The sequence below is a fragment of the Pholcus phalangioides genome, unplaced genomic scaffold, assembly GCF_987345545.1.
Source record: "Pholcus phalangioides strain wild (caught in Gottingen) unplaced genomic scaffold, Ppha-v1.0 ptg000015l_1, whole genome shotgun sequence".
NCBI lineage: Eukaryota > Metazoa > Arthropoda > Arachnida > Araneae > Pholcidae > Pholcus > Pholcus phalangioides.
In genome coordinates this window covers 2,261,022-2,288,645 of record NW_028301608.1, presented here as the reverse complement: position 1 = coordinate 2,288,645, position 27,624 = coordinate 2,261,022, and the positions used below count along the sequence as shown (strand labels likewise).

At 35.8% G+C, this 27,624-nt stretch overlaps 2 protein-coding genes and 1 long non-coding RNA gene across 6 annotated transcripts in view; 1 reads left to right on the top strand and 2 right to left on the bottom strand.

The window, feature by feature from the left end:
* Positions 1 to 1,544, bottom strand: part of LOC149075236 (cilia- and flagella-associated protein 100-like) — an 86,615-nt gene extending 85,071 nt beyond the window's left edge. For 2 of the 4 annotated variants that reach the window (XM_089242532.1, XM_089242531.1), the window contains exon 1: positions 714 to 1,188. The gene's annotated coding sequence lies outside the window, so the exon portion shown is untranslated. Of the gene's footprint in view, positions 1 to 713; positions 1,189 to 1,456 lie in introns of those variants that run through there. The other 2 variants (XM_089242530.1, XM_089242529.1) reach the window with 2 other exon arrangements.
* A 4,542-nt stretch (positions 1,545 to 6,086) lies between these two features.
* Positions 6,087 to 8,670, bottom strand: LOC149075235 (uncharacterized). Its single transcript, XR_016193972.1, has 2 exons — positions 8,272 to 8,670; positions 6,087 to 6,289 (listed from the first exon to the last, which is right to left on the bottom strand). It is a non-coding gene; the product is annotated as an uncharacterized LOC149075235 (long non-coding RNA).
* A 1,861-nt stretch (positions 8,671 to 10,531) lies between these two features.
* CCT6 (chaperonin containing TCP1 subunit 6) overlaps positions 10,532 to 27,624 on the top strand; it is a 30,320-nt gene continuing 13,227 nt past the window's right edge. The window contains exons 1-5 of the mRNA XM_089245379.1: positions 10,532 to 10,668; positions 12,694 to 12,757; positions 17,335 to 17,469; positions 25,957 to 26,130; positions 27,003 to 27,217. Coding sequence (XP_089101505.1) covers positions 10,532 to 10,668; positions 12,694 to 12,757; positions 17,335 to 17,469; positions 25,957 to 26,130; positions 27,003 to 27,217 — 725 coding nt within the window. The remainder of the gene's footprint in view (positions 10,669 to 12,693; positions 12,758 to 17,334; positions 17,470 to 25,956; positions 26,131 to 27,002; positions 27,218 to 27,624) is intronic.

The window sequence follows — 27,624 nt, the reverse complement described above, 5'->3', positions numbered from 1 at the left end:
ACTCTACTCGCTCAAGTCAACTCGGCATTCACGTTGAGGCTACTTGAGTTCACTTTCAGTATCCTTGTGTGGAGGCCATAAGTCATTTCCATGCTCATGCACTCTTTAGTTCACTGACTGACATGGGTTGTCACTGCATGGGTAACTATTTTGATCATTCACATACTTGGTCACTCTTTTAGTCATTCATGCAATCTAGGTCACTCTTTGGTCATTCACACACTCTAGGTCACTCTTTGGTCATTCACACACTCTAGGTCATTCTTTTGTTCTTTCACTGACCTAGTCCTTTGCTCTCTGGGCAGATTTACAGTGCCATCTTAACGCATGGGCCCAGGGGCCTCAAGAGAAAAGGAGCCTTACAAAAATGACAACTGGTAAAAATTTTCTAGAATTTACCAGGTAGGGCCTCAGAAAAACCCCTTGGCCCGGGGGCCCATGAAGTTCTTAAGACGGCCCTGCAGATTTATGGTAGGCCATACAAATTTTACTGCCCTTCTTCTACTGAACAAATTTTCTTTGCCACTCATTCCTCAAATTTGCCTCCCTGGGATACAGTCCTCCCGTAAATACACCACTGCCCTGATTACAGATGTGCATAAAAAATTATTTTAAGAAAAGGCAAGGGATTCTTGGCAAAGTAATCACAACATCATCAATCACAAATCAGTATGGATTTTTTCTTAGAAAAATAAAATTGAAATACTACTTACTAATTTTGTTTTGAAGTAATTTATGGGAACACACAATATATACTCCCCAATTAATTTTTCTCCCACCACCATTTCCACGTTTTGATTTCCCCTCTCAAGACTGGTTACCATAGCAACAAACAGTACCCCCCCCCCCAATGAAGACATTTCAAGCTTTTTCCACGCATCTCCTCATTTTAACCACCTACCGCCATCTATTACATATAATAAGTAAAAGAACATTTATGCAAGGATCAGCAGTTTTTTTTGAGCAGCGTGAACTGAAGCGTGACTTTCGCGTCGGCAGGAGCGTTTAACTTTACCACGCTACGCGTTTTTGTTTTTCCAGCGTTTTGTATCAACGGTTCTGTTGTCTGCATGCTCCCGTTCATTTACCCTGCCCAAAGCCGCTTGAAACTCTTACCCTATGTAGACGCGTGATTATAGCGTGATAAAGTTAATGGTTTTTTTTTTTCTGACGCGAAATTATCATATTTGGTTTACGCGGCAAAGAAAAACCTGCTCATTATGCAGGGTTTTCCTAGGAATAGGTTTTTACGCCGCGTGAACCGAGTTAGACCATTTCGTGTCGGCAGAAACGTGGTAACTCGTGGGAAATATTGGCCAAAATTGGTCCATATGGGAAATGTCTTGGCGTTTGTGGCAAATTTTGCGAGTTCATTAAACAAAATATTTTTTATTGAAAGAAAAATATAAATGCAAAACAATGTTTTTTTTCTATTGTAAAATACTTGATTACATACTTCCACCGATAGATGGCAGCATACCCAAGTTGTCGCCTGACGTCAATAAAAACGTTTTTTGGAAGTCATAAAATGTCTCAAACATCACGTGATAAAATGGTCATTATGTCCATTTTGGAGACGTCAAAAAAAATATGACCATTTGCAAATAGTTAAACTTTCAGAAGATAGATGGCGCTATTCGAAGAGACGGGGAAAAAAATGTATCACTTTCTGGCGCAGGTCGGAGTCGAACCTGGTTTCTCTCCGGATTGTCCCTATGTATCTCACGCCATGCCTTAACCGTTCGCGCTAAAGTAGCAGCAACCACCTGGTGTTATTTACGGCCGTATTCACCGTCAAGGTTCAGAACGCGATCCAGGTTCTAAACCGCGTTTCACCTCAAAATTGGTATTCACCACCCCTGAATCGAGATCCACGGACCAGCTTTTCGAGCCTGAAACTGAACCTCCGATATCGGCGATCCAGCAGGGTGGATCGAGTTTCAGCGCATGCGCAGTGAACATTATCATCGCTGCAAACACAAACATCGACATAGTAATGGCGGTCGCACTGAATTGTTTTTACGATGACCCGGAATGAAATAGGGAATTTAGAATAATTTATTAATTATAGGGTGATGAGTAACCGCGTTTAGGTATTAAATATATGTTAAGTAATTATCCCCGATCAATGAAAGCTTTCAACTACTTCTTGAAGCCATCAACAAGTGACGAAAGAAGGTGAGTAATGATACTTTTCTATGATTTCCTTCAAATCTGAACTTCATTCGCTAACAAAATGATCATTATCAAATAATGATAGAATTGTATGTGTAATATACTCATGTATTGATATTAATGACAAATTCGTCTTTATGGTACCTGAAACAGGGCCGTCTTAAGAACACCATGGGCCCCCGGGCCAAGTGACTTGTGAGGACGTACCAGGTAAATTACAGAAAATTTCAACCAAATCTCATTTTTGTGAGGCCCTCTTCTCTCGAGGCCCCCGGGCCGTGCCCGGGTAGGTCCATCCGTTAAGACAGCACTGGTAGTGGGCTCTCTCGATGCAGACTTTTTTCTTGAGTGGGGGCCCCTGAAAGTATTATTATGTAAAATAAAGTGTACATTTTTGTGAGGGCCCCCATTCTCTCAGCCCTTGGGAAGTGCTCCAGTTGCCCCAGCTTATTTACGGTCCTGACCTAAAGGTTAAAATGGCAGGGTATAGTGTCACGCTTTTGAAGTTTTTTCCTCTCTGATAATAATGTATCATTGGTCTGAAAAGAAGTCATGAATATCTCTCTTGAATTGCAGGAATAGTCACTTGTATGCAGTGCATACAAAAATTTTTTTTTTTGTATTACTTGTATACAAAAAAAAAAAATTCCCCTAACCAGGACCATCTTAAGAGCATGATGGGAAGGGCCCCCCCCCCCGAGAGGAGAACTTTTTCTGTGGTCCTACCTGGTAAATTCTAGAAAATTTCAACCAGATCTCATTTTTGTGGGGCCCCTTTTTCTCTTGAGGAGCCTCGTACATTAAGAACTCGCAAAATGTACTAGGCAAAAGCGATCATTACAGTAGTGCATTTTAATTCCTAAACAATACAATATTCACCAACACTCTAAAATATAGATTTGTGTATGAAATGTTTCGTCTCTAATATGAAAATATTCATATTAATGCCAAGCAAAATATATTACCTTTTTTTAGTTTTTACCTCTGGGCAATAATATATTTATTTGATACTTTGCTGCTGTGTGTAAACATGACATTTTCCTTCTATATTCAGTCGATCTCGCTTATAACATTCCCATGTATAATATTTTCCTGCTTAGTACTCTAATTAATTTTTTATTAAGATTTCCTGTTTAAAGCATTTTTCCAGCTTACATTTTTTATGGTAACTTTTTGAAAAAAAAAAAAACCTTTATAAGCAGAATCCACAGTATTTGCACAAATGAAAGCATGTGCACAACAAAAAATATTTTCTGTGATGCACTCTCATTATCCAAAACAGTTCATTCATTTATTATTTACAGTTAAACCTCACTACAATGATACTTGATATAAAAATAAATCCCTCTACATCAATATTTTGAAAGTCTTGTTTGGAAATTCCTATAGTATAATGTTAAACTGCTGCCAACTCGATTAGAGATGAGAATATTAATATGAGAAATAACTTGAAAATAATTCTTATTATTTTTGATAAGAATATTCCCCAGTAATTTATAAAAGTATTCTTTCCAAAGAATATTCTCTAGGATATTATATATAATTATATTATAAATAACTGGAGAATATTCTTATTAAGAATAATAAGAATATTCTCAAGTTATTTACAATAGTAGTCCTTCGTTACAATATTCTTAAGAATTTTACATCTCTAATCTTAATACAACAGCCATCCCTCTACAATGATATTTTTTCTTGATTTGCAGAATATCATTTTATTGAGATTTTAGTGTGTGATCATATCTTTCGTGCTCAAAACACCAATTCAAAAATTCATGAAATTACTTTTTGGAACCTTATTTATGTGCAGTTCATGCCAGCATTGGGCAATGATTGAGTGAAATTTATAATATTTAAGTAATCTATCATTACATAACTAGTACCACATGATTGCTGATTACATGTGCTTTATTCGTATTATGCAGTATGATTTGCTTCATTCTTTAGGGAAATTTTTTTTCATGAAAACTATGTTTTTAATTTTTCAGATGAAACAAGTATTTGGGAGCAAAAGTAGGGTAAAAACACATGTATGATAAAATGTGGCCACTGAAGACGAGACTCCATCACGGAAGAAAATCTCTATTTATTTACAATGTTTGTGTGTGTGTTATACGTACCATTATTTTTTTTTAGCAATCTCAAATACTTCCATATAAATATGAATAAATTATTTTTGATAATTGATTTGTCGTTATTTCTTAAGTGAGGAAAATGTTAGCTTTTTTTTATGTAGTTTGAATTCGTGCCTTAATTATGTTTAAGTTACAGTGTAAATTTTGAAAGTAACGAATTACTAGATTGTGATTATCATGTAAATACAGTATATATTTAAAAAAAATCCAGATTTAACTACCAATCCTGCTAGTAAAAAGAGGGATGGAAAATGATTTTGTTGATGAATAATGACGTTGAATCTATCGATATATGTCAAGTTTTTTTTAATTTTTAGTCTTGACTATTAGTTTACCCTTTAGTTAAACATGATTCAAAAACAATGCATTTTACACATAAAAAAAAAAAATTGTCCATACACTAATGCTTGTATTGACTGTCAGATTTGAAACTTTGTTTACAGATTTTTTTATTTTTAAGAATCTTTCAGCTTCAAGGACGTCCTTTCACCTTATATTTAATAATATAATGAACTGTTTTTAACTGAATCTAACTTTTTATGTAAGCTAATCAAAAAACTAGTACACATGTTGGAACAGTTTTTTGTTGAAAAAAAACCTGTTGGGTTTAGCATTTTATACATTGAGAGGGGGCACATCTTGTGTGTAGGAAGGATTGCATGCAACTATCATACAAGTTTCAACAAATTACAAAAAATCAGTCTCAGATATTAACTTATTTGGCTAATAGGAAATATAGCTATTAATGTTCAGTAATTTAATATTCAATGTGCATCACAAGAATTACTATTAGCATAAAAAAAATTTTTGGAAATCAAATTCACTGAATTTTGTACTTTTTCATTTTAATATGTGTATTTAAAAATTTGATTTCAGGTACAAAACAATCATAATTTAAAAAATATTCAGATAAAAATTATTTTTTGAAAAATTTCCAAATTTATTAGTATTTTTTAAAATAATACTGTATAATAATTGTGTAATATAAATTTTACACAATTGCGACCGTCCTTTTTTCCTTCACGATTAATAAAATTTGAATGTGCTGATACATTTTTTTTTTTCAAAGCAATGAAAAGCGCATTTAAGCTGATTGTATGTGTGATACATAATTTATCTAATCTGAGAATATTAGCAATTCCGTAGCGTAATGAAAAACCATCATTATAGATATAGCGGAAGTAGGAAAGAAAACCGTAGCTGGAATGAAATGGAATTTCCATTAAAAAGGGGATGATAAAACCATATTTTGCTTATCGAAAAAAAATTGTTGAAAAACGTAAACACAAGAATCCTACCGTTGAGTTTTCTACTTCATTAGAAGATCAAAAACCCTTCATCCAATCAGCGTCGGATCTACTCTCGCCAAGCTAATATACGCCAAATACTCGCCAACTGAACCGAGTTTCACTTGATACGCACTCGAGACTCACTGGTGAATGCCAAATTCGTTCTAAAACTGAAACGGGTTTCAACTGATCCGCGTTTCAGGACCGTGAGTGGTGAATACGGCCGTTAAAGTCATTAACTTGACATATATTGATAGATTCAACGTCATTATTCATCAACAAAATCATTTTCCATCCCTCTTTTTACTAGCAGGATTGGTAGTTAAATCTGGATTTTTTAAAAATATATACTGTATTTACATGATAATCACAATCTAGTAATTCGTTACTTTCAAAATTTACACTGTAACTTGAACATAATTAAGGCACAAATTCAAACTACGTAAAAAAAAGCTAACATTTTCCTCACTTAAGAAATAACGACAAATCAATTATCAAAAATAATTTATTCATATTTATATGGAAGTATTTGAGATTGCTAAAAAAAATAATGGTACGTATAACACACACACAAACATTGTAAATAAATATTGAGATTTTCTTCTGTGATTGAGTCAGCTTGTCTTCAGTGGCCACATTTTATCATAGATGTGTTTTTACCCTACTTTTGCTCCCAAATACTTGTTTCATCTGAAAAATTAAAAACATAGTTTTCATGAAAAAAAATTTCCCTAAAGAATGAAGCAAATCACACTCATGTGTTTCAAATACAGTGAAATCATACTGCATAATACGAATAGAGCACATGTAATCAGCAATCACGTGGTACTAGTTATGTAATGATAGATTACTTAAATATTATAAATTTCACTCAATCATTGCCCAATGCTGGCATGAACTGCACATAAATAAGGTTCCAAAAAGTAATTTCATGAATTTTTGAATTAGTGTTTTGAGCACGAAAGGTATGATCACACACTAAAAATATCATTGTAGAAGGACTGCTGTTGTATTAAGATTAGAGATGTAAAATTCTTGAGAATATTACAACGAAGGACTACTATTGTAAATAACTTGAGAATATTCTTATTATTCTTAATAAGAATATTCTCCAGTTATTTATAATATAATTATACATAATATCCTAGAGAACATTCTTTGGAAAGACTACTTTTATAAATTACTGGGGAATATTCTTATCAAAAATAATAATTATTCTCAAGTTATTTCTCATATTAATATTCTCATCTCACATCTGTAATTGAGTGGCAGCAGTTTAACATTATACTATAGGAATTTCCAAACAAGACTTTCAAAATATTGATGTAGAGGGATTTATTTTTATATCAAGTATCATTGTAGTGAGGTTTAACTGTAAATAATAAACGAATGAACTGATATTTATATGCAAAATACTGATGCACAAATAGAATGAAATGAGCTGATAATTATATGATTTTGGATAATGAGAGTGCATCACAGAAAATATTTTTTGTTGTGCACGTGTTTTCATTTGTGCAAATACTGTCGATTCTGCTTATAAAGGTTTTTTTTTTTTCAAAAAATTACCATGAAAAATGTAAGCGGGTAAAATGCTTTAAACAGGAAATCTTAATAAAAATTAGTTTGAGTACTAAGCAGGAAAATATTATACATGGGAATATTATAAGCGAGATCGACTGAATATAGAAGGAAAATGTCATGTTTACACACAGCAGCAAAGTATCAAATAAATATATTATTGCCAAGAGGTAAAAGCTAAAAAAAGGTAATATATTTTGCTTGGCATTAATATAAATATTTTCATGTTAGAGACGAAACATTTCATACACAAATCTATATTTTAGAGTGTTGGTGAATATTGCATTGTTTAGGAATTAAAATGCACTACTGTAATGATTGCTTTTGCCTAGTACATTTTGCGAGTTCTTAATGTACGAGGCTCCTCAAGAGAAAAAGGGGCCCCCACAAAAATGAGATCTGGCTGAAATTTTCTAGAATTTACCAGGTAGGGCCACAGAAAAATTTCTCGTCTCGGGGGGGGGCATCATGCTCTTAAGATGGTCCTGGTTAGGGAAATTTTTTTTTTTTGTATACAAGTAATACAAAAAAAATTTTTTTTGTATACACTATATACAAGTGACTATTCCTGCAATTCAAGAGAGATATTCATGACTTCTTTTCAGACCAATGTTACATTATTTTCAGAGAGGAAAAAACTTCAAAAGCGTGACACAATACCCTGCCATTTTAACCTCTAGGTCAGGACCGTAAATAAGCTGGGGCAACCGGAGCACTTCCAGAGGGCCGAGAGAATGGGGGCCCTCACAAAAATGTACACTTTATTTTACATAATAATACTTTCAGGGGCCCCCACTCAAGAAAAAAGTCTGCATCGAAAGAGCCCACTACCAGTGCTGCCTTAACGGATGGACCTACCCGGGCACGGCCCGGGGGCCTCGAGAGAAGAGGGGCCTCACAAAAATGAGATTTGGTTGAAATTTTCTGTAATTTACCTGGTAGGTCCTCAGAAAAGCCACTTGGCCCGGGGGCCTTAATATCAATACATGAGTATATTACTCATACAATTCTATTATTATTTGATAATGATCATTTTGTTAGCGAATGAAGTTCAGATTTGAAGGAAATCATAGAAAAGTATCATTACTCACCTTCTTTCGTCACTTGTTGATGGCTTCAAGAAGTAGTTGAGAGCTTTCATTGATCGGGGATAATTACTTAACATATATTTAATACCTAAACGCGGTCACTCATCACCCTATAATTAATAAATTTTTCTAAATTCCCTATTTCATTTCGGGTCATCGTAAAAACAATTCAGCGCGACCGCCATTAGATGTCGATGTTTGTGTTTGCAGCGACGATAATGTTCACTGCGCATGCGCTGAAACTCGATCCACCCTGCTGGATCGCCGATATCGGAGGTTCAGTTTCAGGCTCGAAAAGCTGGTCCGTGGATCTCGATTCAGGGGTGGTGAATACCAATTTTGAGGTGAAACGCGATTTAGAACCTGGATCGCGTTCTGAACCTGGACGGTGAATACGGCCGTAAAAGTATTGATTAGTTATATTACAATTATCGTTTAATCTCTTGCTGAGTTTAGCCGATGGCAGTTATTTTTTCGTTTTATTTTATTTTTTTATCCATGAAAAATATAGTAATATAATTATAAATATAATTATTTGCATTATTTACAATTATCGAAAAAAAAAGTTTTTAAAAAATTCATTTTTTTTAGATCAATGAATTCGTTGCATCTTCTTGAATTTTTGACAGATTTCACAGATCTTCTGATCGTCCGTAAAAAACATGAAATGGATGCAATTATAATTTATATAACGTACGTTGATAAATTTATATGAACAATTACTCATTGAAAAATTTCGCATTTCCATTCAAAACAAAATCGCAGTTAAAAGTACTTCATTTATCTTGTGACAACCAGTAACGAATAGGCCTAGGGTAATTTTGAAACACCCTCTGAAGGTTCATTAACAAACATTTTGGATAATTTTGATATTTTCATCCGGAACAGAATTTTTCAGTTGGAAAGAAATTCGTGATTTTTATGACGCAAAATCGTTTACGCCATAAAAAATCACGTCATTTCATGACCTTCATGGCTAATAAGGTCATGAAATGACCTGATATTTCATTAAGGTCATCAAGAATCACGTTATTTCCTGACCTTTATTGTTCGTGGTCACCAAATGACTTTGAAATGACGTGATTTTTTTTTGACTGACGTCATTCAGAGAAAATGACCAAATTTTCACGTCATATTTGACGTCAGGCGACTACTTGGGTAATTTTCGGAATGTGTGGGAAAAATTTAGTGAAAAGGGAAATGTTGCTTGACAAGGTTACCATCACTGCTAGGCAAAGCCGCTTGAAAGAACTCTTAATGCATCTTTGCTGCTAGGCTTCTAGACAAAGCTGCATTAAGAGCTGCAAGCGGCTTTGCTTCTAGAGCAGAAGGCTCTAGGTATTGATATGGCCCCAGCATCATCAGCTACTCTGTCGTCTGCATGCTTCTCTTCAAACCGGGAAAGAAAACAACAAAAATGAAGGGAAGATCGGTGAAACGCGCGGCGCACTTGACTCCTCCAGAAGCAGTCCGCCAATAACACCCGACGTAAAGCGCTGTCGCATGGCCCCCACAAGGGGTGGGCTGGCAAGGCTCCAGTCCTGGGGCCCGGGACGATTTTCATTATTTTTTGTTTTTTCACGCTGTAAATACGTCATACGAGGACCCGTGAAAGTCTGGTCCGGGGGCCCGCAAAAGATCCCAGCTTAGGGCCCTACTTCAGAATGTGGGGACCATGCGCTGTCGTGAGCCGTATTGCGCTCTGTAGGAAACAATATGACTGTGTACGAGTGGACGGCGTATCGCGCTGCGCGATTCACGTTGCGAACGGCACAGAAAACCTTCTTCTAGGAAAACTCGGCTTTCGAGAAAAGGCTGACTATAGCTTAGATACTGACTTTAGCTACACCCCTCCCTATGTTTGTCAGTCTTGCCGCACAAACCTTGACCATATTGCTTAATGGGGGGGGGGGAAAGATACGGGCCATTGTCAATTGTCATCAAAAATGTTGTCAATTGTCATCAAAAATGTTGCTAATTGTCAAAAGTTCTATGAATTATCGCTAAAATTTCGTAGAAATTACTGCCGAATGAAAATAAAGGGTTGTAGTAAGTCCTCATCAAGTTTATTTCATGTTAACTAGGGGCGGAAAGTCCATAACCGTCGTAGATGTCCGCAATTCGGCAACGATCTCAGTTGTCCCTCGTGTTTCCATTAACAATAATCGACGCCGCACCTGTGCATTTTCGGATTCAGTTCGAGTAGCGTTCATATATCAGAAGGTGTGTCAGTCTCAGATTTCGATCCACCGAATACTTAAAAATGGCTTCTGTCCTGTCTTTGAATCCCAAAGCCGAAATCGCTCGTCAAGCCGAGGCCCTAGCTGTGAACATCAACGCCGCTAAAGGGTTGCAGGATGTGCTCAAGACGAACTTGGGTCCTAAAGGGACTATGAAAATGTAAGTCATCGCCAATCTTTAAACTCGGTATTGAGCGAACCATTCTCGAATTTCGTTGTTTTTTTCGTTTCAATCGCATTTTCGGTCTCTCGATTCCGATCACCAAGTTCCTTGGCTTAGATGAGCAGTTGTCGAAGAGGTCGCACCCCCCTCCCTCAATCAGGGCCTGTTCGTCGTAAGTTCGGGCCCCTGGGCAAATATGAATTTTTGGGACCCCTTGCACAGTTGAACTCTGTTATAACGGCACCACAAATTTCCACTGAACATATCTTCCATATATGTTCGTATAGTGATTATAATGTAAAAAAAACCCCCGTTTTATCGCCAACTCGTTATAACGCTTACCAGATCTAATCGATTCATTTTTTGCCCGGATTTTATATATTTTTTTAAACCGAGAATATATATTCTATTACTTGTTATATTGTTGGTTTCCGCTTTTGTAATGTTTTCAATGCTGTCGATTCATAGCATCTATTTGGTCTTGGCGACTTTCGTCCGGGCCGTCGGGCGTGATTGGCGCCGAAAAAAGTCACCAAAAATCGCCAATCTCTGGATTATACAGCACCTGTTCCCTATATACTATTGGTGAGGACTTATCCACATAGCCGTTACAGCTTTGGTATAAGGGACAGGTTGGCGATTTTCGGCGACTTTTTTTTTCCCGGCGCCAAATATGTCAGACGGCCCGAGAAAAAGCCGCCAGACACTACGTGCGCCAGAAAAAAAAGTCGCCAGCATAGAAAACAGTAAAAACAAATGGCATAAACAAAAATAAGCTGTGGAGTATTTAAAAAATAGAACTGGATAAAAAGAAATGAAATCAGGGTTTAAATAAAACCCGGACCGTTGTGAATAAATAACGGTCCTGCTGTATAAATAAAAATATTCTATGTATTATAAATTAAAACCCGGACTCTCTTTCCGAGAATCCGGGTTCTTATAAATAATCAATGGTCCTGCATGTTGTATAAATAAAAATATTCTATTTATTATAAATTAAAACCCGGACTCTCTTTCCGAGAATCCGGGTTCTTATAAATAATCAACGGTATAAAATAAATAAATAAAATAAAAAGGATGCAGGGGCATCCTGCATGTAGAAAAGAATAAATATTGGAAAATATTAAAGGTACAACCTGAGGGAAAAGATGTCCAAAATAATTCCAATTAATCCGACACACACACTACATCATATATACGGAAGGAAGAGAAAATATGAACTATCCCAACGGTTTTTCAAAACGCCGCGGCTATTAAGTGACGTCATTTGGAAGAAAAAAAGAGAGAGGATAGAATGAGAAAAAGAGAAAACCAGTTTGAAAATGGCAGTAAAACCCGTTTGAAAGACGCGCTAGGACACTAAGAACACGGAAAAACAACAGTCAGCGCCACCGACTGGCAGAATTCTACGAACATTCTGGAACAACGACAACCCAGCAGAACAACAACAAACCAGAGCGCGCCAACGATGGCAACTTATAGCCGGAAAAAAGTCGCCAATTTGGCGTGTCCCTTATACCAAAGCTGTTCCGGGGGGGGGGGGGGGAGAACATTGCCTTAATGTCACCATCTTGAAGCTCCTCTTCATCAGGGTGCATTGGAGCATTATCTAGCAACAAAACTGCTTTTCAAAACCAAAAGTAGACTACGCTCGCAACTTGCAGTTTATGTTGCCAATGGATAGTTTTTTGTAGTGGTATGTTAGATAAGCATAGGTCAGATAAACGAGATCAGTTTTTTAAATTTAAATAAATTGTGTAATAAAAATTATCAATCATTTAAAAAAACTATCAATAATTTTATTTTCAATTAAAAATACCAATTTTATTTATAATTGCAATGAATTTTAAGAAAACTAATATTCGGCCAAATCACTATTCGTCCCATCTGTAATATTTATATATATTTTTATATTGATAAATCACATAAAACCAGTGGCTGAATCAAACCAGATACTGTTGATAAAAATGATGAATGAACATGCATGATTATTTTTTATTTCATTTGTTCTAATACTTGTAGGTTGGTATCTGGTGCGGGAGAAATCAAAATCACCAAAGATGGTAATGTGCTGCTTCATGAAATGGTAATTATGTTAAATCGTTTGTCATTTTCCATAACTTCACCTTTATTTATTTTTTTTCAGTGATGTCCAACTTCTAGGTATCTGGACCCAATAAAACCTATGAAGAGGTTCTCTTTGTAAATAAAATTTTGGGTGTCTTTTTTCGATATTTCAAGTACTGTAGAACCTCAATAACAGACACTGACAGAGAATTTTGTCCACTAATGAGAAGTGTCGGTTAATTGAGAGTAAAATACATGTCTAGTTGATGTAATTTAAAAAAGTGGCCACCAATGGATTGTCTGGTACAAGAGACTCCATTATACAGTAGACTCGCAACTACCCTGTTTAATGGCCGTATAACAGAAGAAAAAAAACCGGACAGGTTGGAGTTCCATAGATGCTCACTTCTTATCTCATTCAATGCAATAAAAAGAAACTTTATAGCAAAACCTGATCTTCATATTTTGACTTCTCAGTACGGGCCATTACTTTATATATGTTTACCGTGTATTTTAAAAAATTTATTACAGCAAGAGGAAGTCCAAGTATACACTATCTACCAATAAGTATTTGGACACCTGTGATAGAAAAGAAAAACTAACTTTATTCAAAATCAATAGTTGGTAGAGCCTCCACGAGAGGCAATTACAGCGTGAACCCTCCAGGGCATACTTTCCACAAGTCCTTGTGTGATGGCTAGTGGTATTTTCTTCCACTCGGCTTGGAGGAGACATGTCAGTTCCTTCACCGATTTTGGACGGGTAGGGCACCCCTTAATTCGGCGATCCAACTCGTCCCAGAGGTTCTCGATAGAGTTCAGGTCTGGGCTCTGGGCAGGCCAGTCCATTCGATGAACCCCATTGGCACCATACCAAGCCTTGGTTAACCTCGCAGTATGACAGCTGGCATTGTCGTCCTGGAAGTAACAGGGGTCCATCCCGTAAAACTGCCACAACGTAGGAAGCACATTGTCATCCAAAATAGTGCAGTAGGCATTGGCGTTGAGCTTACCATGAATGGGGACCAAGGGTCCCAGTCCATAGCAGGAGAAACACCCCCAGACCATAATTCCACCTCCGCCAAACTTGACTGTTGGCGCAATGCATTTTGGCAGGAGACGTTCTCCTGGCAGACGCCAGACCCTGCCATCCGAACGGTAGAGGGTGAACCTTGATTCGTCGCTCCAAAGAACCCGTTTCCACTGATCTACGGTCCAATTTCGATGTGTTTTGCACCACATTAACCGAGCAATGCGGTTGGACTTTGTGATCAAAGGCTTATGGGCAGCAGCACGACCATGAAAACCAATCAGATGTGCTCCTCGCGGATGAGGGCCATCGGTTGGGTGCGGTTCTTCCGAATTTCTCTGGACAGCACCCGTCGGTCTCTATCTCCAAGTTTCGTTGGTCTGCCGACTCTGGGCAAATTCCGACAATCACAGCTCACCTTCCACTTCTTAATCACATAGGCCACTGTCGATTTTGGGTACTTCAGCTCGCTAGATATGTCCCTTAAGGATCGGTCATTTTTTTGATACCCGATAATTATACCTTTCTCGAAATCAGAGAGCTCCGAACTGCGCTGCATCTTGCATGCGACTAATGCCGATGTTGTTTCCTACACGATATATACCGGCGGAGGGCATGACGTATCTCAGGACCGCAGATATCATCATTTGCATAGGTATCCAAATACTTATTGGTAGATAGTGTATAAAAATATTGTTCTACATCGCGGAAAGGGACAAAATAAACAAAACATAGACTTAATTCTTGAAAAACAAAATTATTTAGACTTATTTCATTGGTAAATGATTGCACAAATTGATTACACTTGCAACACCTTGGCAAATAAATTATTTTATTATAGAGAATTATAATTATTTTTTAACCAGGCCAGTTAGTTTTGAGCCGGATGGTCAAGAGTCCACTACAGTGTTTCTCAACCTCTCTGAACCTGAAGATTAGTAAAATGTCTAAAAAAATTTGAACCACTTGCGTCTTGTATTACAGGAAATTTTTATATTTTTAGTGGTTCTGAATTTATTTTTATACGACAGTCCTGTTTTTTGTAATGTTTATTTAAATTTGTTTACAAAATTTTTTAATAAATAGTGGCGTTATACAGTACAAATGTTCATCTGAAATTGTCAAGTTAAACTGTTTTTCCTCAATTGTTCAGCAATTTTAACTATAATTCGGGATTTTCCTTACTTATGGCAACGTTTTCAATGACAATTACTGACATTCAGAATTTTACAGTAATCGGGTCATTTGAATGGGGGGTTTTTTTTTTGTGAAAGTTTTGTTCATTGTGATTTGTAGCACAGCCTTTTATTTTCCCACCCTTCACCCGTTTTTGCAGTAATTAGTAAATTTGTCCGAAAATGCATATTTGGGCTGCAAATTAGTGCTGTCCTGTATTTAGGATTGCAATTTCCCACATTTTCCTTGATGAGGTATAATGAACCTAAGTATGAAGGTACAATTTTTATTTGAATACATATGGGATATTATATAATAACAATTACAGCAATTGAATAATTTTCCATCCAGTTGGAATTAAATTATCAACTCTGCCTGCGGACTGCTGACGCCATCGTTGCATACCATAGGTTGGTAGACACTGGTCTACTGTATTTGAGTTGTGTTTTTCTCTGATCGGTTTGGAACAGCTTTGGTATAAGGGGCAGCTTGGCAACTTTTTTTTTCAGCGCCAAACATGTCTGACGACCCGATGAAAAGTCGCAAGACCGTCAGACACGTTATGGGCACCAAAAAAAAAAAAAAAAATGGCCAGCATAAAAAAACAATGAAAACCAACAAGCACATAATTACTAAATATAATAATTAAAACAATATAAGGCATCCAGGCGCTTTTAAATAAACAACAGCCCTTTCTCTTGTTTAAAAAATAAAACTGGATAAAAATAAAACCGGGCATTGTTTAAATAATAAATCGATCAGGGTGTAAATAATACCCAGGTATTGTTTAAATAATAAATCAAACCGGGCATTGTTTAAATAAAGCCCGGACCCTTGTTTAAAGTGATCAGGGTATAAATAAAATACAGGAACTGTTTAAATAAAGGAAAATATTGAAGGTACAACCTGAGAGAGGATAGAAAAATCTGATGTTCGTTTCTGTTGTTTTTTATGCTGGTGATTTTTTTTCTGGCACGATATATCCAATAATTAATCTGAACCAGACGTTGGTGGAAACGGTCAGATTCCTGAAAAATCACCCAGAAAAAGCCAAACTGGATGAAGATAACATTGTGGAAATCAAGCTCTCAATCACGAAAAAAGATCTCGTCTACCAACGGTTTTCAAAATGCCGCGGCTATGGGGTGACGTCATTTGGAAGAAAAAAGGGAGAGAATACAAAACGAGAGAAGACGGGTTTGAAAATGGCAGTTGGAAGTTTCAAAAGATACACTAGAAACAATAGAAAACAACCACCAGTGCCATCTCGCTTTTTTTTAACCGAAAGAACATTCTAAAACAACAACAACCAAGTAGGCAACGCAGAACACCACAGTGCGCCGGCGCTGGAGACTTATCTTTGCAAAAAATTTGCCAAGTTGGCGTGTCCCTTATACCGAAGCTGTTCCGCAGTCAGTCCTACAACATTTAAATTTGTGTGTTATTGCCTATCACACAACCACTAAACTGTCTGCTTGCTGCTCCCAAATGTGGAAGAAAGGCTACAGTACTCATTGAAACATTCATGTCTGAAAACAATCTCGTTTATGTTGAGTACACAACATCAACACAACAGTTTCTGGTATGCACCAATCTGTTACGAGAACCTTAAAAAGTATTTATGATATTCACACGTGGTTTAGTAATAGTTACTTGCTATACAGTGAAACAGCTGTATCTGGAGTTATTGGTTGCACGTGTCTCTGCAAGTAACTTAAATTGTGTATTGTGCAAAGCATGGATATATAGTAAAACCTTGATATAATGATAAATCCCTCTACGACAGTATTTTTGAATTCTTGTTTTGAAATGTCTAGAGACGTAAAATTCTCGAGAATAATCTTTTAATTCAATTTTCAAATTTTTACATCCAGGAGAATATTCTCACCACCTCACATCTCTAGAAATGTTTATGCTCTAATGTTAAAACTGCTGCCTCTCGATGCAATGACAATCCCTCTACAACAATATTTTTTCTTGGTCAGAGTATCGTTATGTCTAAGTTTCACTATATCAGCGGTTCTCAACCGGTGTTCCGTGGAGCCCTTGGGGCTCTGTGTGCACTTCCCAGGGGCTCCGTGGCGACTCGTGCAAAATAAATCTGTTAATTTGATAGATAAATAAAAAGAGGTCTACTGGGTTCCGCCATAAAAATTATATACAAACAGGGCTCCATAGAAATTATGTACTGAAAAGAGCTCCGTGAGTCAAAAAAGGTTGAGAACCGCTGCACTATATAAAATGGTTTTTTTTATCCTATCACTACTTTTTGAAAATGTTTTACAAATCATCTGTGATTTGATGATTTATTTGCTATTTCTATGTGATGATGGTTATAAGAAAATAATCATTATTCAACGAATTAATGAGTTGTGTTTCTGCTATCAATAGAAAATACAGCATCCAACAGCTACTCTTATTGCAAGAGCATCAACAGCACAGAATGACATTGTCGGAGATGGTACAACATCGACTGTGCTACTTATCGGTGAATTACTTAAGCAAGCTGAACTCTATATATCAGAGGTTGGTTTTGAACTGATCATTTATCTGTGTGGTATTCCTTGATAGATTTTTTTTTTTTCAACATTGTGTGGTGTATATGATGCAAAAGACTCAATCACGATTATTTCTGCCATAGATTCTATACCAGGGTCCATACGGGTCATAGAAAACCTGAAATTGTCAGGGAAAGAAATTTACTAAAAAAGTAGGGGAAAATAGCCCATTTTTGTTCTAAAACCTGGAAATTTCTGATAACAGACATGAAAATTGCTGCGATTTTGTCTGATCTAAAGCAAAAAATAATAAAAGTTTCCTGTGTGTCCAGACACACTTTTCAATTCTGGTGTATTAGTTAGCACCCTTGCCCAGTATGCAAAGGGATCCAGGTTCGATTCCTGGTGGAGACAAATAACTTTTCTTTTCAAATATTAGTTTCGGCATAACATCCAGAAAATTCACTTTCTCAGTATATTTCGGGCTGAAATATACTATTCGGGCATCTCTTAATGCTTTTGATTATTTTTGCCATACCTGCAATATCTGTGTTATCTAGTTGGTCGTGCTGCTGATGGCGCGACGTCACATCAGTAATGTTAATTTTTGTTTTTAATTGAATAATTCATTATATGATTTTAACCAAGTAATAAGTGTTAAGCTTGCATAAATTTGATAGGCCTTCAAATTTTTAAACAGTCCAGTAAAAATTTATCAAGACCAGTTCAACAGAGTACCAGTTATGCAAAAAATAAATATACCTTTTGATTAACAAAAATATTTAGGATTAATATACTGGTTGAAGTCTCCCAAATAAGTGGTGACCCAGACGTAATCAATTCTGATTTGATCTGCAAGTGATTTTTTGCAAAAAAACGAATTAAAACAATTATTTGTAATATGAAAAATTGAAACATGATGAACAACCAAAACATTTTTTATCACTAAGAAAAATTATCCTTCATATGCTTACATTTCTTTGCTGATATACTTTCAATGCCACATACCCGTGTGAAAATATTCCTCACAAAATTCTTTTTTTATAGATATTTGAAGTACATTTTGAGTGTCTTTACATTGGGCCTTTTCTCCCATACTTAGTTTATAGTTGGTTATCAGAGTTCACTTGTCATGGACCTTTTTGCATCAGCAGTCACTACCAGGGTTGACAAAAACCCAGGTTTTTCTGGGTATGCTGTTTGCAATATTACATATCAATGTACATAATATAAAAATAATAAAGTAATAAATATAAAAATAGTTTGCATACATTAGATATATGTACTTAGTAATTAATATTTTAATATCATGCTAATTTAATTTCAATATTAAATTAGTATTAGTGAGATTGAGCTACTTTTAAAATTTTGAATCTTAATTTCTTTAATACATTTCCGATCTTTCCTGTACTTGGCATATATTATAACATTCTCTTCCCCCATGCAAAAAAATTCCTTGTATTCAGCCAGTAATTTATTCACTAATTTGTTTAAAAAAAATTTGTGTTGCTAAATAATATATAGAGGAGGGTAGTTTGGGCTAACAAATGCTTTTTAGCAAAAAAACCCAGTGAGTTTTTGTGAGTGAGCCTGTACTTTATACAATGAATACCACAAAAAAAAACATGAGCAGGAAAAGGCTATAAACTGGAAATGTTAATGAGAATTTGTTGGAGTTGTAGGACCATGAAAATAAATTGTATTCTCAAGTGTATAAGGGGCCATTCAAGTATTATGTATGTAAGGTTCTTCCCCCATCGGGTAGGATCATGATGGGATTAGAAAGTGTGGGTGGCGGAGAAAGGCCCTCAATGAAGAGGAAAGAAGCTTGGTGTGTTTTGAGTTAGTTAGAGGGTGGCTCCTGTGGACTCAGGAGGTAGTTTCAAAGGCTCGCTGTAAGCGAGGAGGATGTGTTAATAGTATAATGTTATTGTTGAAAATTATGATTAAACCAAGTAATATACATAAAAGTGGCAGTGCTTATGATTGTGGCAGTCAGTCATTGAAAACGAACCCGACAACGTAAGCAGATTTTCAGCTATTTTTGACACCACCCCCCCCCCCCCCTTGTCAGCAAAATTTTCGTCAGCATCTTAGAATATTTCATATCTTCAAAAGGGGGTGGTTGATGACGTAAGCAACCTTCAAACCCCCCTTCTCCCCTTGTCATCACAAGTCAGCAAATCCGAACCCCCCCCCCCCTTGATGCTGACATAATACTTGAATGACCCCTAATGATAGTAAAGGGATCAGTGAAACTTATAGTTATAGACGGAATATATTAAGACTATGAAAAGTGAGTTACTATCTGTGTGATTATCGTTTTATAGGGTACCATTACATCAGTCATTATATAAGCTTTTATGTAACATGATATGTTTCTTCCCAAGCAAAAGGCTGGAGAGAAATGCAAACCATATTGAAAGTAACAGATGTGGCAACTTCCTCAGACATTCATCCCATTAATTTGAGGGGAAAATCTGATAGAAATGAACCAATTTATTTTTTTTCACAATGGATATTGCAAAAACCTATTTAAATTCAAGGGTAGGATTGACCTTCGATTTAGGTCTGCTTTCGATTCAAAAATGCTTCAATTAAACATGCGAAATTTTAATATGCATCAATATAGCTTTAATGTAATAGTCATGAATTTTTTGAAATCTTAAACTACAAATTGATAGTTAAATATTAAAAAGTAATAAAAACATTAATTTTTTTTATTTTTATTAAATTATAAAGACTTACATATATATATGACTTATAGAAAAATTTTATAGTGCAATACAGGCCTAAGTGGGCCTGCACTTTGTATACTTTAGGATAACAATTTATTCTCCTATGCAAAGAAATTACATTCAGCTATATAACATTAATTTCTATTTAAAAAATGACTAATGCTTGAAAGGTAAATTTGTTTTGCTAATGATAAATGTAAATGGGATTTTGTGTGTTTACAAATGATTTTCAGCAAATATCCACTTCTCAGCAAAAACCCGGTAGGTTTTGTAGTTGGGCCTTCCCAGAAAAACCCACCCATTTTTTTCTGACCTGGGCCGAATTTGCCAACCCTGGGTCAATACAGCATCCTTAGGAAAAAACAGTTTTGAGAATGTTTTCAAGTCCTTTGAATTTTTAAGCATTGGCTATTTTCTGCTATCTCTGTGAGTGAAAAAAAATGGATTTAGATTTTTTTCCCTCTTTTAACAATAAATACCTTATACAAATACAACACCACAACAGGCAAAATGCCCAACGAGGTGGCTGATAAAAAGATGCCCATAAAAATATGGATGTCATATATTTCAAAAATACAGCAACCCAATTAAAAATGCAATTAACACAAATTATAAACAATATATACACATGATAAAATATTATACAACGCCCATGAAGAATAATTATGGTTGTCTTATTCTAAGAATGGATAGCTTCTCGATTTACCCCAACATATTTATCGTACTTCTTTTTAAACGTGTCAATTGTGTTACAATTTACTACCTCCGGGGGTAAGCTATTCCATTTATTAACAACCCTATTAGAGAAAAATTCCCTGCGACACCATAACCTTGCATTGTCCCTCACTAATCGATACTGGTGTCCCCTTGTAAAAGCAGTCGATTGGCGGTGTACTAAAAGTTCATGGTCCATCCTATCCATCCCATTGAAAATTTTGAACACTTCGATCATATCTCCTCGACACCTGCGTTCATCCAATGTAAACATATTCAAAAAATGAAGTCTCTCTTCATAACTCAAGCCCTGTGTGCCAATAAGGACATGCGTAGCTCTTCTCTGCATCCCTTCAACCAAGTCTATGTCCCTCTGTAGGTATGGTCTCCAAAACCTCACAGCATACTCCAGTCCAGGACGAACTAAGCCTCGAAAAAGCGGAAGAATGACTTAAGGAAAACGCGAAGAGACCTTTTTGAAAATGAGACCAAGCATTCTATTCGATTTTTTGACCACTGCTGAACAATGTTCAGAAAACCTAAGTCGCTCGTCAATGAGAATTCCCAAATCGGTGACCCTAGTTGCATCTGAGATAGTGACACCATTCTGGAAATCAAGGTAAACAACGTCGACATTTTTGCTCTTACCCAAAACTTCAGTCACGTGATCATTAGAAGCAAAGGAGGTTAGTTACACATGACTTCCCCTTCCTGAACCCATGCTGATTATCCGACAATACATTATTCTCGTCTATCCACTTCACAAACTGCCTTTTGATGATAATTTCCAAAATTTTCGAGAGAGTAATGTCAAACTCACTGGACTATAATTTGACACCGCTTCTCTACTGCCCTTCTTAAATATCGGAACACCGTTAGCAAGTTTCCAATCTCTTGGTACGATACCCTCAGCAACACTACTCCTGTATATCTGTGCGACTGGCCCCCAACAATTCATTAGCACATTCCCTGAGGACCCTGGGATAAATATCATCTGGTGCTGTGCTTTCACATACATTTCTTAGCAGATTTAGGACCTCCACGTCTTCTACTTGAATGTCGTTGAGGATTTTATTACCCCATGCAACACCCGTATATCGAATATCATTATCTCCATAAAAACTGACGCGAAAAAGTCATTGAAAGCACTACACATGCCTACATTGCTCTCTACCCTAGAGCCTCCTATCGAGAGGGGGCCAACTGTCCCCTTACATCCATTATTGATGTGTCGAAAAAAATTATTTTGGGTCAGAGCCAATGTTATCTGCCAACCTAGATTCAACTTCCTTTTTACTATCCCTTATCGCTTTCTTCAACAGTCTTCTTTTATCAGTAAACAATGATAGGTCACCTCGTCCACTTTTATACTCTCTGAATGCTCTTTTCTTTTCAAGATAAAGGTTACTCATGCTATCCGTAAATCATAGAGGGTGCGATGTACAAACACGTTTTTTTCAAACAAAGAGTATGACGTCGTGCAAAACAGACGACAGCTTCATACTAAATTCTTCCCATTGACTTACCACCCCTACTGATTCCAACCGGTCTTTGAAAACTTCCTCTAACCTTCTCAAAACATCAAAGTTCTCCAAAAACAAGGAACCAGTCTTTTGTTATCAACCTTACCCGAGGAAAAGTTAATAAATAGTGAAATCTGACGATACGATGATCACTGGAAGAAAACTCTTCCCCCACCGAAACATGTTCAACTAGATCCTCAGAACTAGTAAGAACTAAATCCAAAATAGCAGTACCCCTAGTGGCTTCTGATACATGCTGATACAAAAAATTTTCGAGCACCAACTTAAAAAAGTCTCTTTCATACTGATTTCCAGATGAAAGGTTCTCCCAATCAATACCTGGGTAATTGAAATCCCCTAGTATGAGAACCCTCTTTCGCTTACACGTGTAGGAAATTTCATCATGCAATTTGGCGATGTAGTTTTGATCCCTATTCGGTGGATTGTAACAAACCCCAGGAATAAGTTTATGACGTCTTTCGTTCTCAAGTTCAACCCATATGGTTTCAATATCACTTCTCTACATGTTACACTCTCTAGCCTTCTCACAGGATTTCACGTATATCAACACTCCACCCCCTTTCCTATCAGATCTATTTCTCAAAAAAGTATCGTATCCTGAGATGTGTAAGAAAGATTCATCCCCATCGGTTGCCCAAGATCCTGTAATGGCTATAAGATCCAGGGCCTCCACAACTATCATAGTTTCTAAAAGTCTTTCTTATTACCCAAGCTCCTGGCATTTATTAACGCACATTTTAATTCGCCTGGTGATTTAGTGTCAATCGAGAAGCCATCCAAGTCAGAGGTGGGTAATTCCCTGTCAGTACTGTTGTGATTATCATTAACTAACCCGCCTTAGACCTTGCCATTATCCTTAGATGAAAGAAAGTCAAGTTCAAGTTCTCCAAGAAAGTGTTCTTTCTATCCAACTGCTGATTTTATTCCACATGTCGGATTATGCATGAGGATATGGTACGCCCATTAGTTTTAACGAGGTTAGACTGTATCGCCAACAGTAGTCACAGTCACCACCTTAACTTGATAAATCATCTGTCATTACTACAATCGAATCAAAATTGTGCTGAGAAAAAATTTTCTGTTCAGAGAGAAATTTGGAAAAACAATTCTATTTTATAAGAATTTTGGACTGGGGGGGGGGGTGATAATTTGAAGCATAAGAGTATAATTTGGGGGGGGGAAGAAGAATTTCTCTAAGTTCCTGGTTGCAAGTTATATTGTATGTATCGTGCACATAAGTGCAGTCGAATTTGGTTATTAACTAGAGATGAGATGAATATTCAGTTTTCAGCCCGGCTGGATAATACCTAAGGTATTTCGCAGAATATCTGTTAAACCTAAGCACAACAAACTAATTTTTAAAAAATTATATTGATTGGAATCTTTCGAATAATGTGGAAGTGAGCATGAATTATATATACACGAGTTCACTAACTGAATGAGGTACCTAGACAAGAAATGTATGGAGCTACTGAAAGGGGTGAAGACCACTTAGAGTGTAAAAATAAGTCTTAAATTTTATGATGCCTTAATACTTTAGAGGTGTTGAAAAGAAATTGATTTTATAAGTACAATGATACCTCGGCTTATGAACGCTTCAACTTTAAATTTTTCAGCTTATGAAGGTTTTTTTTGTGATTTTTCTGTGTCAGTTAGCAAATATGGATTCAGCTAATGAAAGTTTTTGATGATATGAATGCACCCACTAACATAAAATAGCCACACCGTGAGCTGAATTTTCCCACCAATCATCATTTATGATGAAATTCTTTAAACATTTTCATATAAAATGAAAGATTCAGCCAAAATAGAAAATGCATTGAAAAAAGTAGCCTGTCTTTAGAGTATTCGTTCTTTCAATGCAAGACTCAGCATCAAGCTGAACAGTGGATGAGAGTATCTTTTCCATCCACATGTATGAGACACAGAAATGAGCTGACCTAATCACAAATGGATGGGGATGCTTATGAACTCCATTGGGTTGTGTACAAAATATGTGAAATAAAAAAGATCTTCGGTATCTCATCCTCCTGTAGATTCTTAATTATCTAATTTGAAGCTGTTCATTTTAGCCTTCAATCAGTTTGTATAGCATTCCTTGGTTTTTTAAAAGCTTAAACATACCAAACTATTTTCCATAGAACCTATGAGCAATCATGTTTTGGGTAACAAACGTGATTCCGGAATGAATCATCTTCATTAGCTGAGGTATCACTGTAATATTAAAATACAATGTATCATTGTTAGATTTGGTTGTCGGTATAAAAATCATGGCAATAAAAATCTTTGTTACCGGTTTTTTTAATATGTGTTTAAATAAAAAATTGCATAATTAAAATTCAATATCAATCATTTAAAATTACCAATAATTTTATTTCCAATTAAAAATGACACTTTTATTTATAATTGTGATGAATTTTAAGAAAATTTATATTTGGCCACCGAATATTTGGTATTAAGCTAAATCACTATTCGTCCCATGCCTAGTTAGTTATAACATAGCTTAAGTGATTCAAGAGGTGTATCTTATAAGCAAGGTCTTAAAATTAATATTTTTTTAAAACCTACACTATCACACCCACATAAGGTATATGGCAGGAGAAGTGGTATGTAGAGTCGAGATTATGGGGTATTTTGGCATTAAAAATGAACCCCTCCCAAGAAAGCCCTGCTTATGCTATGGTATGGTACATAAACATTTATACCTGATTATAAGCATTTATAAGTACTGGCCTGTACTTGGAGGTTAGAAAATGTGAATAAAAGCAGGTGGTGGTAAAGGGTGTTTTTAATAGGCGAAGTAAGAAGTGATCATTTCTAGAACTAATTGGGGTTATTTTTTTTTTTGTTATCTGGCTTTTTGTCACATTAGGCCGGATAGTCTGGAGTCTATGGAATACATGTCACCAATCAATAATACACTTGAATATTAGTATATCTTTTCAACAGTGAGTGAGTTGATTACAACAATTGTTCTTTTATCACAGCCATTTATATAGTCACCACAAAGTCAACAAAAACAAGTAAAAATTCAATAATTCAAAGAGCATAGAAGAGAGGATTTTATTAAATGTCAACAATTTTGTCAAAATAGTTATATTTATTACCAACGGGTAGTGCTAAAGTTAAAAAAATTAAGGCACCAGTTGATGAAAAATTTAACTATATTATGGCAGTATAATTTCTCTTTTTTTTGAAAAAAAATTCAAGCCCTTTTGTGAGAAAATGTTAAGATCACCTGCATGCAGTGAATGTTATACAAAGAAGTCTGTTTTTTCCCCCTAGGATTTTTTTGGAGTGTTATATCCACAGTGTATGTTTTAAGCATTGTATGTTATAAGCAACATTTGCATGGAGCTAAAAATATATAGATGTGAATAGACCAAATTTTGAAGATTACACTTGTATGTTATATCCACAGTATGTTATAAGTATACTCGAATGTATATGGGATAACTTAATAAATACATAATAACAAGCTTGTTTGTGGCTTCCCCCCACCCCTCTCTTATATTTCAGGGTTTACATCCTCGCATTTTGACTGATGGTTTTGATCTTGCCAAGGCTGAGGCTCTCAGAGTTTTGGATAAGGTGAAAGTTACGAAACAAATGGATAGAGAAACTCTCATAAATATTGCAAATACAACCTTAAACACTAAGTTGCCAGCAAAATTGGCTTCACATCTGACTGAGGTAAATTTACCAATTGCTTTTGTATCATTCATTGAATAATGGTGCAGACAATGATTAGGGTTTGATTTGGTTAATATAAAAATTGTGTAACTTAATTGTGATTTCTCTCCTCCACCCGTTTTATGATTTATTTTTAAACCTGCTGCTAACCTTGGTTATTTTGCTCTCAGCCTATCATAGAATAATTTTTGTTTTTTGATTATTTTTGTGATTGGAAAATTTGTTAACGTGTATATTATCACAAAATTGTTTTGTTACTCACTTTCAGAATATTTTCTGCTTGCCATAGGCTCTATGACAACAATCATAAGAATAAATAGTTTCATTTTAAATCATATTGAAATGTGGTCATCTTTACCAAAGTGTGATGAATCCCAAGCATCAAGTCTATTAAACATTTGGTATCTAAATTTCTATATACTTGTGTGTAACAACTAGGCTAAAGTTTGGACGACACAAAGGTTTTAGACATTTCGTCAATTTTTTTACAAATTGGGAAAAGGGGGGGGGGTTATTATCAAGTGACAGAAAAATAAAATAAAGAAATATATGTGTGTTACTCATTAATAAGTCTTGGTCTCAATTGGTTATAAATAGGCTCGTGATTGCCTCACAGTTGAAAATTATGATTATCTGAAATAAGCAAGTTTTTAGTTTTACTTCAGAAAAAAACATTACAAAAAACTTATCATACATATCACCTGGGATCTGTTGAGGAAAAATGAAATAAAAATCTGTTTAATATGTGGGCAACAAATGCATGTTTTAATAAACTCAAATACCATTAAAGTAGTAAATATATTTAGTGTGCCATGTGTGATGTCAGTAACCATTAATTGCTAATGCTGTAAGTCATTTTCTTCCCAATTTAGATATGTGTTGATGCTGTTTTGGCTGTGAAAAAAGAAAATACACCAATTGATCTGCATATGGTTGAGATAATGGAAATGCAACATAAAACTGCTGAGGATTCGAAGCTAGTTCGTGGGCTTGTTCTTGACCATGGTGCTCGGCATCCCAACATGATGAAGAGGGTTGAAAATGCTTACATCTTGACCTGTAATGTATCCTTGGAATATGAGAAAAGGTAACTAGCAATATATGATGTTCTATTGTCTTCATATGTATGAAAATGATACTATTCTTGGAATTCAAATATTTGCTTCATATTTTATGAACAGTATGTAGATGTGATTTCTCTATCCTGTACGGAAAGACTGACATGCAATTATATTCTACTCAGGGGCAATGCAGAACCGGCCTGGGGGAGGGGGAAAGTAATATTAACTTATTCTTAATTGATCGAGTCAGTGAGTGCCGGGGGGGGGGGGACACCCCTTGGGAGAATCTCCGGATTTCTGGATTTCAAAAGTTCGCACGTCTGCGAGTGTCAGATCACCAAACATCGTGTTGATTTTTCCAAAATTCTCTCCCATTTTACAACAATTTCTTTCCGAGTGTAAAAAAAATTTAAAACTTATAGAATATTTTTAG